The sequence below is a fragment of the Chiloscyllium plagiosum genome, chromosome 1, assembly GCF_004010195.1.
Source record: "Chiloscyllium plagiosum isolate BGI_BamShark_2017 chromosome 1, ASM401019v2, whole genome shotgun sequence".
Taxonomy (NCBI): domain Eukaryota; kingdom Metazoa; phylum Chordata; class Chondrichthyes; order Orectolobiformes; family Hemiscylliidae; genus Chiloscyllium; species Chiloscyllium plagiosum.
In genome coordinates this window covers 110,668,513-110,683,322 of record NC_057710.1, presented here as the reverse complement: position 1 = coordinate 110,683,322, position 14,810 = coordinate 110,668,513, and the positions used below count along the sequence as shown (strand labels likewise).

The 14,810-nt window shown below is 40.9% G+C and overlaps 1 protein-coding gene across 1 annotated transcript in view; it reads right to left on the bottom strand.

Annotated features, from left to right (window-relative positions):
• The window catches only part of LOC122555010 (Kv channel-interacting protein 4-like), a 356,040-nt gene that overhangs the window by 42,117 nt on the left and 299,113 nt on the right, over positions 1 to 14,810 (bottom strand). The window contains exon 2 of the mRNA XM_043700589.1: positions 10,262 to 10,386. Within this exon, the coding sequence (XP_043556524.1) occupies positions 10,262 to 10,386 (125 nt within the window). The remainder of the gene's footprint in view (positions 1 to 10,261; positions 10,387 to 14,810) is intronic.

The following is a 14,810-nucleotide window of genomic DNA, read 5'->3' as shown; positions in this document are numbered from 1 at the left end:
CTAGCTCATAGCACTGGGAGTAATCCAGATATTACTACCCTTGAGGACCTCCTTTTTAAATTTCTGCTTAACTCTCTGTAATCTCCCTTCAGACTCTCAACCTTTTCCCTTCCTATATCATTGGTTCCAATGTGGACAATGACCTCTTGCTGGCCCCTCTCCCCCGTGAGAACATTCTGCACCCGCTTTGAGACACTCTTGATCCTAGCACCAGGGAAACAACACACCATTCTGCTTTTTCTCTGCTGGCCACAGAATTAGTGAAGTCCATTTCGATCACATCTACCTCTCTGCCCCTCATCAATCCTCTTTGTTACTTTTTCATATCGTCATCCTGCTTCCTACCCACTCCCTTTCTGTTCTTCCCTCTCCCCTTCAATAACATGACACCCATCACAATTCTACCCTCTTTCAGTTCTGGAGGAGAATCTGATTCAACTCAAACTGTTCACCACAAATGCTAACAGACTTGTGGAGTCTTTCCAGTACTTCCTGTCGATCATGATAATGGATCAGAACCCTGAAGTATGACAGATATTTTTAACTTTTAATTCAAAATGCGTTTTCTAAAACAAGGACTACTACAGACAAAAAAGAGGGACTGTAGATATAAATTCAGTGCTGTCTAAAAAAGGCCTACATGGGTCTCATGGAATATGATGCTTGCAAAGTGTCAGGGAATTTTAAACAGAAAGAGGGAGAGTGAGACTTGACAGGAGGAGATGGAAGAAAGGGCTGACTACATTCATACCCACAATAAAAGTTGATCTCTCCCAGACATTTTGTACTCTGCCCTTCCAGAAATATGTAAAAAGGGTTAAAAGCCAAATGTAAACTCTGGCCCGTACATGCTGGTTGGAGAAAGTGTGCTAGTGAATTGAGTCTTATATGGAATACCCTGGATTTTGTGCACACGTCTGCTGTGTGGGTCATAGCCGAGAGACCTCCCCAATTACCACCACTACACTGAACGTAAAAAGGGATGCTCATCCGTGTTATTCCTGAGAGAAGAAAGAGAGGAGAAAGAGAGAGAGAAAGAGAAAAAGAAAGTGTGCATTTGCACTGTATTATTAATTACTTCTGTGTTTGGTAACTTGTGTACTCACTCTTTCATTTACTCATGTAAACTTGATTAAATTTGCTCCTTTTAAAACAAATCCACTTTCTCTGGGAGAAAGGCATCAGTGGGTGAGGGACCCTTTTTATGCTGGCTTTATCAATGCCCAGTTGACATGGTGGGGGTCAGGTGTATAAAGCTGTGAGGAGGATGCAAAGACACTGCCAACTTATTGAGACAGATGAAACAATTGGGCAAGAATATGACAAATGCAATAACGTGTGGAAAAATGAGAGGGACGGGGAACTGTTGATAATCAGACAAAGCTGAGCATTGCTATTTTTTTAACAAAAGAAAGCAAGTTAGCATGCAGCAACAGCAAACAATGAGGAAACTAATTGGATGTTAGCCTTTATAAAACCAGAAGAGAATATGAAATTATATGAGTAGGCCATTTGGCAACAGGAGCCTGACTGCCATTAGACAAGATCACAGTTGATTGAATTGTAGCCTTAAGTCCACTTCACTGCCTGCTGACATTATACTTGATCTTCCTGTAGATTGAGATGATATTTTCACTAGGCAGTGGTGAAATGCCTATTAAGTGAAATTTTTCTTGTTATCAGGCTCAGTAACTGCATATCACTCCTCATCAACATCTAGCGTGCTATCCTACTACCTACAGTGAGGAAACTAGATACTGTGAATTCTTGGCCTGGAAGTCTGAGCCATTCACTAGCTACTCTAGCTTGCCGCTTGCTCCTCAAGTCTGCCATCTTGGACATGTTGGTGCCAATGTCTCAGCAGCCACTGGACACACACCATGCCCTGGCATCCGACACATATCAGCTTCTCAGCTCTGATGGCACAGCTTTGATACACGTACATGACCCTGCTACACTTTGGAGCATATGGAAACAAGTGACGGGACAAACATCAAGTTCACCGATTGGACCAGTGAGTACCTCAAGACTGCTCACTTGCTTTCTACACATTCGTTAACTTAATGCCTATCTGGATGCTCACAGTCTCCCTGCCTTGCTTTGCCTTTCTGAGTTCAGACCTGTCTTTGGTCACAGGCAGATGTTTGCAAGTTTGAGACAGCTGGTTCCCACGGCATTGTTGCATTCACATAGCCTTTGCATTATGGTGGCCATTGCCCTCCACCTTTCCTGCGAATAAATCCTGGCTGCTGCTCCTGTGTCTGCTTATGCATTTGGATGACTTCATGAGTTGGCGCCACCATGGGCATACCGTCCTGCCTGGGGCTGGGCAGGAATAGACAATAGAGAATAGGTGCAGGAGTAGGCCTTTTAGCCCTTCGGCCCTTCATGCCACCACCGCCATTCATTATGATCATGGTAGAATAAAAAAAGCAAACATTGCTAAAATATTAATAAGGAGGGAAAAATTACAGCACAAGAGGAAGTTAGCCAAAGATGTAAAAATAGAAAAGAAAAGTTTCTTCAGATGGTTTTGAAAAAGTTAACAAAAATATGTTGGTCCTATAGAAAATCAGTCTGAGGAATTAGTAATAGAAGATAAAAAAAAGCCGATGAATTGAACAGGAATTGATCAGTCTTCACTAGAGAGGATACAAGCAGTATCATGGAAAAAGCTGCATATCAGGAGTTGAGAAGGAGGAAGAAACTCAGGAAGATTACAATCACCAGAGAAGTAGCACTGAGTAAATTGCTGGATCTGAGAGTTGACAAGTGGCCAGATCCTGTCATATTTCACCCTAGGGCCTTACAAGAAGTAGCTAGTGAAGCAGTTGATGCATTGGCTTTAATTTGCCAAAGATTCACTAGATTGAAGGAAGGTTCTGTTATATTGGAAAATAGCACATGTAAATCCTTTATTCACAATGGGACAGAGGCACAAAGCAGGAAACTACGGGCCAGTTAGCTTAACACTTGTGATTGGAAAAACGGTAGAAACTATTATTAAATACATTATAACATTGGATTATTTTGAGGTAATCAGGCAGAGCCAACATTGTTTTGTCAAATGGAAATCATGTTTATTTAGTTTATTGGTGTTCTTTGAAAAAAATCTTATGCTGTAGATAAAGGGAAACTAGTGGATGTGTTGAATTTAGATTTCCAGAAAGCATTTGATAAGGAGCCACATCAGTGGTTATTACAGAAACTAAAAACTTATGGTGTTGAGGTGAACATAGTGGCATGAAGAGAAAGTTGGCTAGCTAACAGGAAGCGGTGATTGGCAATATGTTAGATATTTTCAGGCTGTCAGAATTGTGCATCCCAGGAGTTGGCACTGGGACCTCAACTCTTGCTTCTGGATGGTGGAATTGAGGAAGAAGATCTTATCAAATGACAGAGCAAGTTCAAAATTGACAAAGATCTTACCCCTACTCCCATTTCCTGTGTTCATATTTTTTCAATTCTTATAAGGTCGGAAGATTTCATCTTGAATGTCACCCTTAGACACTTTTCCTGCAAATCTAGGCAAAATACCTCATATGATAGTCAAAAATATTTGACATTCCATGTACCAGCAAACATCATAGCTAATGAGATTACATGGTTTGTGAAAATAAATCTTTAATAACGCGATCCAAAGGCCATGCATCTCTAAACAGAAACCAAAGAGACATGATTGAATGAAGAAAATGACATTTGGAGACACTTAAAAGGTATTAGCAATGAATCATGAAGGTCAAATCTTACTGAGTATTATTAGTGGGTGAAATATCTTTGATATTCTTCTTTCAGTTCTTTCTGATTCTCTGAGAATTGACTTTTTATTTTCTCCTTCAATCTTCAGAGTCTAACCACAAGAGGGAGTACTTCCATTGGCTGACTTCAGGAAACTGTATTATTGAAAATCAACAATTCTTTGATTTTTTTCAAGCACATTAATAAATTGCGTTTGTCAGATGAACGTATTCAAATTTGTTGCAGCATTTGAGTCATGAATGGTCTGAATGTGGCAAATGAAAGTGAGCAAACAATAAAGGAATATTGCTTCCCTATTAAATGTCATAGCCATATTAATGCCAACTCCCACTCCTAACTTGGCATCCAGTGTTTAAGTTCACACATCAGATTGGGTGAAATCTTACAGGAATCTGTGTGACATGGGCTATAGTGATATTTCTGGCAAAGTCAGATGAGAACTATCTCAAAGCTGGAAGCGTTTTGTTCCTTTTTTTATATTTTTGATGCGCTGCGAGGTGTGTTTTTCATTGGGTAGCAATGAGTTGCTAATTAATGGGGTTTATGGCTTGTTAAGTACCTCATTAATGGCCCAAACTACTTCATTAATATTCAGCCTTCTATCTAACCAAATGTGCCAAACATGCGAGACATCAAGAAATCTTCACCCTGAAATCGGAACAGGTACTAGACAATTTGAGCTTGGAGGGGCTGGTCAGTCAAGTCCAGGGGTTGACCATCAAAGCCTGACAGAGATCTAAGGAGGAATACAGGCCCATGTGTCTGTTTGGTGATCACTTTAGAAATGCAAAGAGTCTTGCAGGGGGATTGTTGGAAAAAATGTTGCTTGGGTTAAGGTTGGGGAGTAAAACAGATGCATTTGTCCAGGTGGGAACAAGATCAGTCATGAGGGAAAGCACAAATTGAATGGGGAATATGCAGAACAGGTCAGGATAGGCTACAGGAGTTGGGGGTGGGGGGTGGGGGTGCAGGGAACAGTGCATTAACAGTGACCATCGTCATGTCCTCCACTTGGGGAACGCAGAAGAGCAAGGCGGGCATCATTAAGATGTAAAGTTGGGATTCAGGAAAGGTGAAAGACTGTAATGAATGCATCTGGAATGGAAAAGAGATTGGAACATAGTTCTTTAGAATACAATGCATTTGTCACTAAGCTTGTACAGCACCTTCATCAAGTAAGTGCACATACTGTGACAAGGGCCCCTGTTGGAAAAAATGATCAAGCTTCAAAGAAGCTTGGAGTGGTCAGGAGAGGGTCCTCCAGTATCTTCCGGACAGAGTGTGCAACATTATCCTGGAATGCTGTACTCTGCACAATTTCAGCATGCAATGAGATAACCTGATAGATGGTGAGGAGCTGAGGGAATGGGAGCAGTTATCTAGGGGGAAGGATGATGGCATTGAGCTGGAGGCAACTCTGTTTGTGGATGATAGAGCCCAGTTGCGCGCACTAAAGGTCACACGTGTCCTTATTGACACTCCCTACCAATAGATGCTGGGCTTGGTGTGGACAGTAAGGACTATCACGGACTGTCAAGGTCCGGGTGCCAGCGTTTGGTTTGCTTCATGAGAATGAAAAGCAGCCCATATTCATTCCTTTTGAGTTCAATTTTGTTGCTGTCAATGAAAGCTTCTGTTTGGAATTGTCTGGCCACTGTTCTGAATGCGATGTTTCCCAAATGGGCTGTGAAAAGATGTGGGTGACCACTGGGGAAAGAGTGACTGGGACTCAGAGGGTCTTCAGATTGTTGTATATGAAAGGTAGAGTGTGTCCTGGTGGTTAACCGATAACTAGGGTGAGAGAATGGGATTTTGTATGCGAGGGATGCCAACCATCTTGGCTATATGCCATAGGCAATTTGGCTTTTTTTTTTAATGTTGCCAGTGAAAAGCAATTCTGATTGCCAGCACATATCCAGGTCCATAACAACCTCTCAAAGATGGCATAGCACAAGGGATGCCAGTCTGTCAGCAGATATCTGGTAAACTGTTCTGGGAATGCCGCACGGTAAGATCAGCCAATGTTTTCAGAGAGTCCCGGCTACAGGTATGATTATTCATTTTATTATCCTGGCACAGGAGGAAGCTATTTGGTTCATCAAGTCCACCTTGACCCGAGCTAGTACTTGTACCATCAGTCAATGACAACAGCTTTTATTGTCCTTCTTATTTAAACCTGTCAGAATCATAGATACCTCAATCAGATATTCACTTAACTTCTTTTGTTTCAAGGAAAACAATCCCATCTCTTCAAATCTAATGTTGTGGTTAAATTCTATTATCCCTGCCCCATTCTGGTAAATCTCCTCTGCACCTTCAAAGACTTTCACACCCTTCCTGAAGTGCCGTGTCAAGAACTGATTGCAACATTACATGATGCGTCTTATAAGACACAGCTCTTTTTGCTTAGGTTCAGCACACATATAAGTTCTGCACCTTTAGAAACAATTTTTGAACTAAATTATGTACCCAAGATAGAGATCCCAGCGAATTAACTGGGGAGAGAGTCTATTTAATTAATGCATTCCTCTTCCATGCCTCTCTCTCTCTGTGAGCTCTGTCTTTATCTATCTGCTCGCCTCCGTCATTTAATTCTACTGCCAACATCACATCCCCCCCCAGGCCCCACTACCACCAACTCCGCCCCCCCCAACACACAAAAACACACACAGAGCACACTTTGCCTTCAGCACAAGTACCCGTTACTTCTAGCTCCTAACAGTTTTTGAGGACAGTCACCAGACTCAAAATGTTTACTCTGCTTTCTTTCTACAGATGCTGTCAGACCTCCTGAGTCTCCCCAGAAATTTCAGTCTTTATTTCATCCATATTATGGTTGAACAGGACCAAACAGTATGGAGGGAAAGCATTTTGCTCAGTATATCTTTGATGAAAGAGTTCTCCATTTATTCCCATCTGTAACACCAACCCTCACCACTCACCACTCACCAAGCCTTCTGATTACTGACTCTCCTGGAAATAAGTCTCTTAAAAACACTTTACCAAAAACCTTCTCCATGGTTAATTATGACATTAATAATCATTATCAATAATAATAAACAACAAAGCCCAGATGGAGGTGGCAAAGCCCACCTGAAGGGAGAAAATTCAGCCTGTTTCTGCAAATCATTTTTCATATGTGCCAGCTGTTTTGATGACTGAAACATATAGGAAAATAACATTTTTACAGCATTTGAAGGACTAATATTAATTAGAGCTTACTGTTGGCAGCAGTGGTGCATCAAGGCACAATCTGAATATATAACATTCCAGGTCTGCTTTTTAATGGATAAATTAACAAGTTTCTTTTAAATAGTTAATGTCTCCACTGAAGCTGTAACCTATTCATGCCTTCTTCCTGAGTAACACCAATCATTATTTCTAGCCTCATAGTTTGAAGTTAAAGATTGGATAAGTGTCTGTATTGCATTGATTGATTGACATTGAAAAGATGAAAGATATGACTAATGGTTGGCCTTTCATCTGAACTCAGTTGTGAGGTTTTGTTTTGATAACAGTGACTCAATTAAGCTCCTGAGTCTACGTAAAAATAAAAAGTGAATGTGCCATAATCATTTTGGAATAATAATATTAACGAATGAAGTTGCAATACAGGCACCAGATGAGTTGTGAATGTCCAGGTCATGATGATCAATTTGCATTGCCACATCATTGGCTTTCACAGAAATGGCCTTTAATCCTCAAACTCCCCATTATTACAAATTTACTGGAGTTGTTCATTAATATTCCATTAAACTCACCACGCAAATTGAGATTGGGAAGTGTGCCACTAATGTTTTAATGCTCTGATAATTGTTAATGCAGTCAACCTTGTAAAGCAAGTGATTAAAAAGGCAAATGGAACATTGTATTATTTGCAATGGAAACAGAATATCAGAGTAGAAACATTTTTTACTGCAACTGTACAGTCATTGCTGACACCACATCCAGGGTACTGTAAGTAGTTTTGGTCCCCTTTTTTGGCAAAGGGTATAACTAAATCACAAACAATTCAGAGATGTTCATTTAACCTATTCCTATGATAAAGGGACGTTGAATATGTTGGGCCTATACCCATTAGAGTTTTAAAGAATGAAAGGCAACAGTGTTGAAATCCATAAAATCCTGAAGCTACCTGTCTGGGCAAGACTGGAACTAGAGGACACAGTTTACAAATAAAGTATCTCTGTTTCAGTGGAATCTGTTGCCACCAGGATTTTTCCAAGTGCACTGCCTACCTCTGAGGCTGGAGCCTTGCAAGTACCTGGAGGAGGCCTCAGGATGGCTTGCTGGGAAGCCAATGACAGCTCATCTCAATTCTCTCCTCCCAGAACTACTGGGATGTGAAAGTGACAGCTACAGCAGCAAGAAACTCTGTTGAAGGACTCCTCCTTCACAATGATGACCCAACAGCTTTTATATTTTATATTTCAATTTTATGAAGGCTTCTGGCAGAGCCTCCATTTTGAGGCACTCTGAGTCCCATGCGTCCCCTAGTGGAGCTGTGAACTGTACAGGACAGTTTCTGTTTGAGCTACCCACTCACCACCATTCAATCAGAGAGTGAACGGGGAGACACCTTCTTAATTTGCCACGTCCCATAGGATCATAAAACCAGTGGACACCAGTAGGATTGTGTCCCATTTTCTTTTCATCCTGATGACAGAAAAAACTTAATGCTGGTAAGATTCTGTATCTTGTTTCACCTTCTGCGCCTGATTTCATTCTAGTGAACAATCGACCATCATTTCTCTGCTTTCTCCGTGCTCCAAAAATCTCACACTGAAGAAGCTAGGTTGCTGGCCCCACCATTAACTCTGCCGTATTGAGCCTCTATCATTTTCAGTAAGTAACAACTCAAAAAGATTTTCAAGCTGAAAAGAGGCTCTTGTAATGGTACATCACAGCAAGATGTGGCCTAATCAAAAAAACAAAGCTTGCAGTTGCAGCCTACACATATCTTTGGTAATTTCTAGGACCACCATTGGATTGCACAAAACTGCTGGAAGTGTTTTCTTTTCAGTGAGACATTAAAACAACATCCTGCTGTCCATTCAGGTGTTTGTTAAAAGGCCTTGGGAATTTTCCAGACAGAGCTGGGGATTTATCCCTGGTGTTCTGGCAAATGTTTATCTTTCAACCAAGCTCGCAGAAACTGACTGTTAATTCCTACATGGCTATTTGTGGGCAGTTTGTTGTGTGAAAATAAATTGTTGCGTTTTCTCCATTACATCAGTAACTGCACTTTAAAAATACTTCATCAGCTGTGGAGCAACTTTGAAACATCTGCTGGTACTGAGAATTGTTATATAAATGCAAATCTCACTTTGTTGCTGGCACTTGCACTTTTGTGAACATATTGTTTTCTTTCTGCAAATAAAATAAATCAAACATTATCTATTCCTATAAGCCCTTACATTCTGACTTCTTTTCCCTGCATGTCATAAGTTTTCAAGTCAGAACTAATTTTGAACCATCAGTTTTTCATCATTTTCTTCCTTGATAACTGTCCATGTAAAGTTGCTGTTTGAGTTTGGTTTGATTTCTGGAGAATCAGAATTTCGGGCACAAAAACCAAATTGAAAATTTGAAACCGAAGTGAATCAGGAACCTGGTCTTCAGAAAATTAAAATGTTTGCTTCACCTTTACTTCAGCTGTTGTAAATTCTATTTATCAGAAAACTGTCACATGTTAGTGAGCACTAGTTAGAGTAATCAATATTTTGATCTGTACGTCATACAGTCTTAGAGAAGAAGGAAGGGGTAAGAAACTCAAGTTAAGGATCAGATTAAATACCAATGCAAACTCTATGGCTTTAACTGCATAAATCAAATGCATGAGCAGGAAGAAATAAAAAGAACTCTCACATATTGGTCAGGTATGCATGCATGACACCATGGTGGTTAAAGAGATGCATTTTCAATTTTAAGTGGTGCTAGACTGGTACCTTAACAAATTAATTGAGAACTGAAATATTTTTTCGTGCATTAACCCATTCACAAATTAGAGCAATCGATGCATTTGAAATGGAATCCTCACTATGACTAAACTAACATTTCTAGCAGGATTCACTGGAGAACTGAGGGCAGCAGAGTTCCTGAACACAACATTTCCCGAGAGCTGCTCCCACTCTGCCACACTTAAGGAACAATTTCAGCCATGGGGAGCAGCCCCGAGAAAACTTGGATGCTGATTTATTCCTCTCCCAAAATCCTTTGAATTTGGTTCAACATAGTGAAACACAACTCTAGCCCATAAAAAGGCAATTAGTATAAAGATACAATTCAGCATCAAATAGACCACTTTTGCCATGGAGTTTCCATTGTCCTATTCTTGGATCTTACCATAAGGACTGAGAAGGAAATCTGTTACCTAAAGCATCCAATCACACAAAGGCAGGTATTGTATTGATAGCTCCAAATTATGCTTTTTATAACCTTGAGAGAATTAGCTGTAAATTTTATTTAAAAGATCTAAGTTCCATTCATTTTATATACTTACATTTTTAAAACCCCTATAGAGGATCTGGAGCTCTTTCTTTGTGAATTTAGTTTGTGCCTCAAGCTGCTCCAGCCCCTCAGGGCGATGGCAGACGGTAGCCATTTCCAACTCATCTTCAACACTGTCTGTAAATGAAAATTATAAAACAAATATTATTTGACAGAAGTGTTGCACTTTTTGCTTTGGCCAGGATCAACTTTGTTATAAAGTACTTTGTGTTTGGTTACACCAAACCAATGCATGTACATTATTGGTCCTTTCTTCATTTAAGTGGGCTCTGCATGGCTCATACATATATCTGCTGCTGAATCATCCTGAGCTGTTTTCTTGGCAGTGGCGGTTTGCCATTACCTTCCACTTTCACGGGTAAGGTGAGGAGCTAGGTCCTAAGCCTCGCTTATGCAGAATGGGAGTCAAACCCACACTGTTAGATTTATTCTGAACCCACTTTAACCATCTAGAAAATTGAGGTAACTTTATTCAAAAGTTCAACATAGTTTTGAGCAGAGCAGTTTGCTAAATTGGTACATGCCTTTGCTCTAATTTCTACTTCTGAGAGGGATAAGAGTAACAACAGTACAGGATTACTATCATTTTCAAGTGTCTTCCAAGGCACAACCACCCTGACTTGAACATGTATTTGGTAATTAGCTCAATATTCTGTAATTTCCTACCTAACACTATTATGGAGTACCATCACCACAAAGGTAGATACTTAAACACAGACCAACGAAATACCTCCTCAATGCATCCAGGGCTGGGCAATAAAGTCAGCTTTACTGTCAGCATCCACATCCTGAGAGCAAATTTTAAAAAGTAACTGCTGACAAAATGGATCAGATGTCACACAGCTCATCCAAAATATGGTGTGCTACAAGAAATGTTATATTCTAGTAGGTACACCTTTATTTGCAAGGACAGAGCTCCTCTGGCCCTTACCCTCCACCCCATCATCCTCTGCAAAAATCGTATCATCCGCCGACATTTCCGCCATCATCAAATGGACCCCGCCACCAGGGATATATTTTCCTCCTCACCCCTATCTGTTTTCTGCAAAGACCATTCCCTCTGTGACTACCTGGTCAGGTCCACAAACCCCAACAACCCACCCTCCCGTCCTGGCACCTTCCCCTGCCACGGCAGGAATTGCAAAACCTGCACCCACATCTCCTCCCTCACCTCCATCCAAGGCCCTAAAGGAGCCTTCCACATCCATCAAAGTTTCACTTGCACTTGCACACGCCATTTATTGTATCCATTGCTCCCAATGTGGTTTCCTCTACATTGGAGAGACTGGACGCCTTCTCGCAGGATGCTTCAGAGAACATCCCAGGAACACCCGCACCAATCAACCCCATCGCCCCGTAGCCAAACATTTCAACTCCCCCTCCCACTCTGCCGAGGACAAGCAGTTCCTGGGCCTCCTCCATCACCAGTCCCTCACCACCCGACACCTGGAGGAAGAATGCCTTATCTTCCACTTCGGGACCCTTCAACCCCAAGGCATCAATGTGGATTTCACCAGTTTCCTCATTTCCCCTCCCCCCACCTTACCCCAGTTCCAACTTTCCAGCTCAGCACCATCCTCATGACCTGCGCAACCCGTCAACCTCCCTTCCCACCTATCCACTCCACCCTCCTTTCTGATCTATCACTTTCACCCTCACTTCCATCCACCTATTTTACTCTCAGCTACCTTCTCCCCAGTTCCAGCCCCTCCCATTTATCTCTCCACCCCCAAGAGTTCCAGCCTCATTCTGGATGAAGGGCTCCGCCCCGAAACATCGATTTTCCTGCTCCTTGGATGCTGCCTGACCTGCTGTGCTTTTCCAGCACCACTCTAATCTTGACACCTTTATTTGCAGTCAGCCACGTTCCTGAAAGCTTTTTCTGAAAATCATCTCAAAACCTTCAGTGTGTAGATTTTTCCACTCCTGCACAGATGCATTGAATTACTATAGAATAACGCATAGAGGGAAATTTTGGAAAATAATTGCATGCTGATATGACAATTTCATACAACACGAAGGAACATCCCAATTTCCCATTCTTAAAATCAGGGCAAGTCTCTTATTGCTGTGGGAATTTACCCACTCAGTTTCTATTTACATCTAATGACCCAATATGAATCAGCTTGAATTCAACAATTTCCTTCAACATTTGATCTACAGCTCAGATGAGATTTTCATTTCTTTGTATCATGGCCAATTATAAAATGACTGTGGGCAACCTCAATGTGGATCATTAATTCATCCATGCACCGAATCATGGAATGGTTACACAATGGAAGGAGGCCAGTCAGTCCCTTGCATCCATGCCATTTCTCTGAAAGAACAGCCAGCTATGCCCACTAGCCCACATTTTCCCCTAACCCTACAACTGTTCTCTTTGCGTACTTTTCAGACTTTGTTTTGAAAGGTCAGATTCCATCTCCTAGCTCAGTGCAATCCATATCCCAACCATTCACTGCACAATAACATTTTCCTTCATGTTAACCATTCAATCTTTAGCCAACCTTCTTAAATTGATACTGTCTGGTTCAAGACTCTTTCACTCATGGGCAATAATTGGAGATTAGCCATCAGCACACATCCAGAGAGCAAGTGTAAAAAAAAACTGCTGGAACCAACCATTTCATCCAAAATATGATGAATTAAAGATGAGAATTATCTTTTTAATATCATTGAAACAAGTTTATTTGCTGTGCTCTCACTTATAACGCTAAGATCTTTTCTGAGAAGCTTCTCAAAATCCTAAGTTTGATAGATTTTTCTCCTACTGTACAGGCTAGCTACTCTGCCTACACCCTTCAAGATCATTAAGGTGAGAAATGGTAATGGCAAAGCCACACTGGGAAAATGCTCAGTTAGAGTACTCCACTGAATTTATCCTGAACAAGATTTATCCTTCAACTAACATCATTCAAAGAGTTTAATTATTCATTTATCTCACTGTCTGTTGTCCCTTGCTGTGCATAAATGGGCTGCTGTGCTTGCACACATTATAACTATGAATGTATTTCAAAAAACAATTTATTAGATGTGAAGCACTTTAGATGTTTGCAGACTAGGAAAGGTGCTCTTTGGATGCAAACTCTTTCTTTTACATGGAAACATTTTAGCAACCTAGTGAGGTCTTGATGTAAATATGAGAATACCATTATTTCCAAATTCTCCTCATAACCATACATCACCCTGACCTGGACAAATAAGTTATTGCCTATTCATTACTGAATCCAAGTTAAAATCCAAGAACTCACTACCTAACAACATTGAAGCATCCTCACCATACCCTTGAACAAATGGTCACTATCAACTCCTTAAGAGCACTATCGCTCCTTAAGGGATAGGCAATTAGCATTGATTGATCCCAAATATAAATACAAAATAAATCCTTGCTATTCTTGTATCTCTTGTTCAAGAGAGCTTTGAAGAAATGATTCATTAGGCTACATTACCGCCTTCAAAAACCGACTGTGCAAATTAAGTACTGTATCGAATCAAATCTATAAATAGGTAACTGGAGGCTGTAAAAGGATAAATTGAATTAACAAAAATGTTTTGATTTTAATCATGAGTGAATTTTTGTTGCCAGGTGAGTAGGTTTATTATTTTTATCTCTCAGTTCTGTGGTGAGAATAAAATTCTGGGGACTCTGGGTCAGAACAATAGTTATAAAGATCACGACTTGATGGAATACTGAGGGTATGGCACATTGACTGTGATGTACGGAGTAATAACTTCAAGAGGGATTAGTGATCTTGGTCACTTTACCACTACGTCAAATTTGCTTGGTGCAGTAATTGGAACAATGAATGGGAGGATTGTGGGCAGAAGGGGTTTGTAGAGTAGCTCATCAGTCAATGTTCATGACCTAATGATCTTTGTTGTTCCATTGTTACACAGTAAGAAGACATCTTCCCTTATACTAACTTGCAACCAGTAGCTGATAAAATTACTAGCCCTCTCAATTGCAACAGTACTGTACACCACTCCATTTCCTGGTATATTTTAATTGAATCATTTCAGTCATCTTGAATGGGTGCCTAAACTTTAGTTCAAAAAGAGTCATTTCATTGTGTCAATAAAAACCCGTACAACCTCACTGGTGATTCTTTCTTGTCTTTTCTTGCAATAGCTCAGAAAACAAAGCCAAGTACATAGAACATAGAACAATACAGCACAGAACAGGCCCTTCGGCCCACGGTGTTGTACCGAACATTTGTCCTAGCTTAGCACCCATCCATGTACCTATCCAATTGCCACTTAAAGTTCGCCAATTATTCTGACTCTGCCACTCCCACAGGCAGTGCATTCCATGCCCCCACCATTCTCTGGGTAAAGAACCTACCCCTGACATCTCCCCTATACCTTCCACCCTTCACCTTAAATTTATGTCCCCTTGTAACACCCGGGGATACCCGGGGAAAAAGTTTCTGACTGTCTACTCTATCTATGCCTCTGATCATCTTATAAACCTCTATCAAGTCACCCCTCATCCTACGCCGTTCCAACGAGAAAAGGCCCAGCACTCTCAACCTATCCTCGTA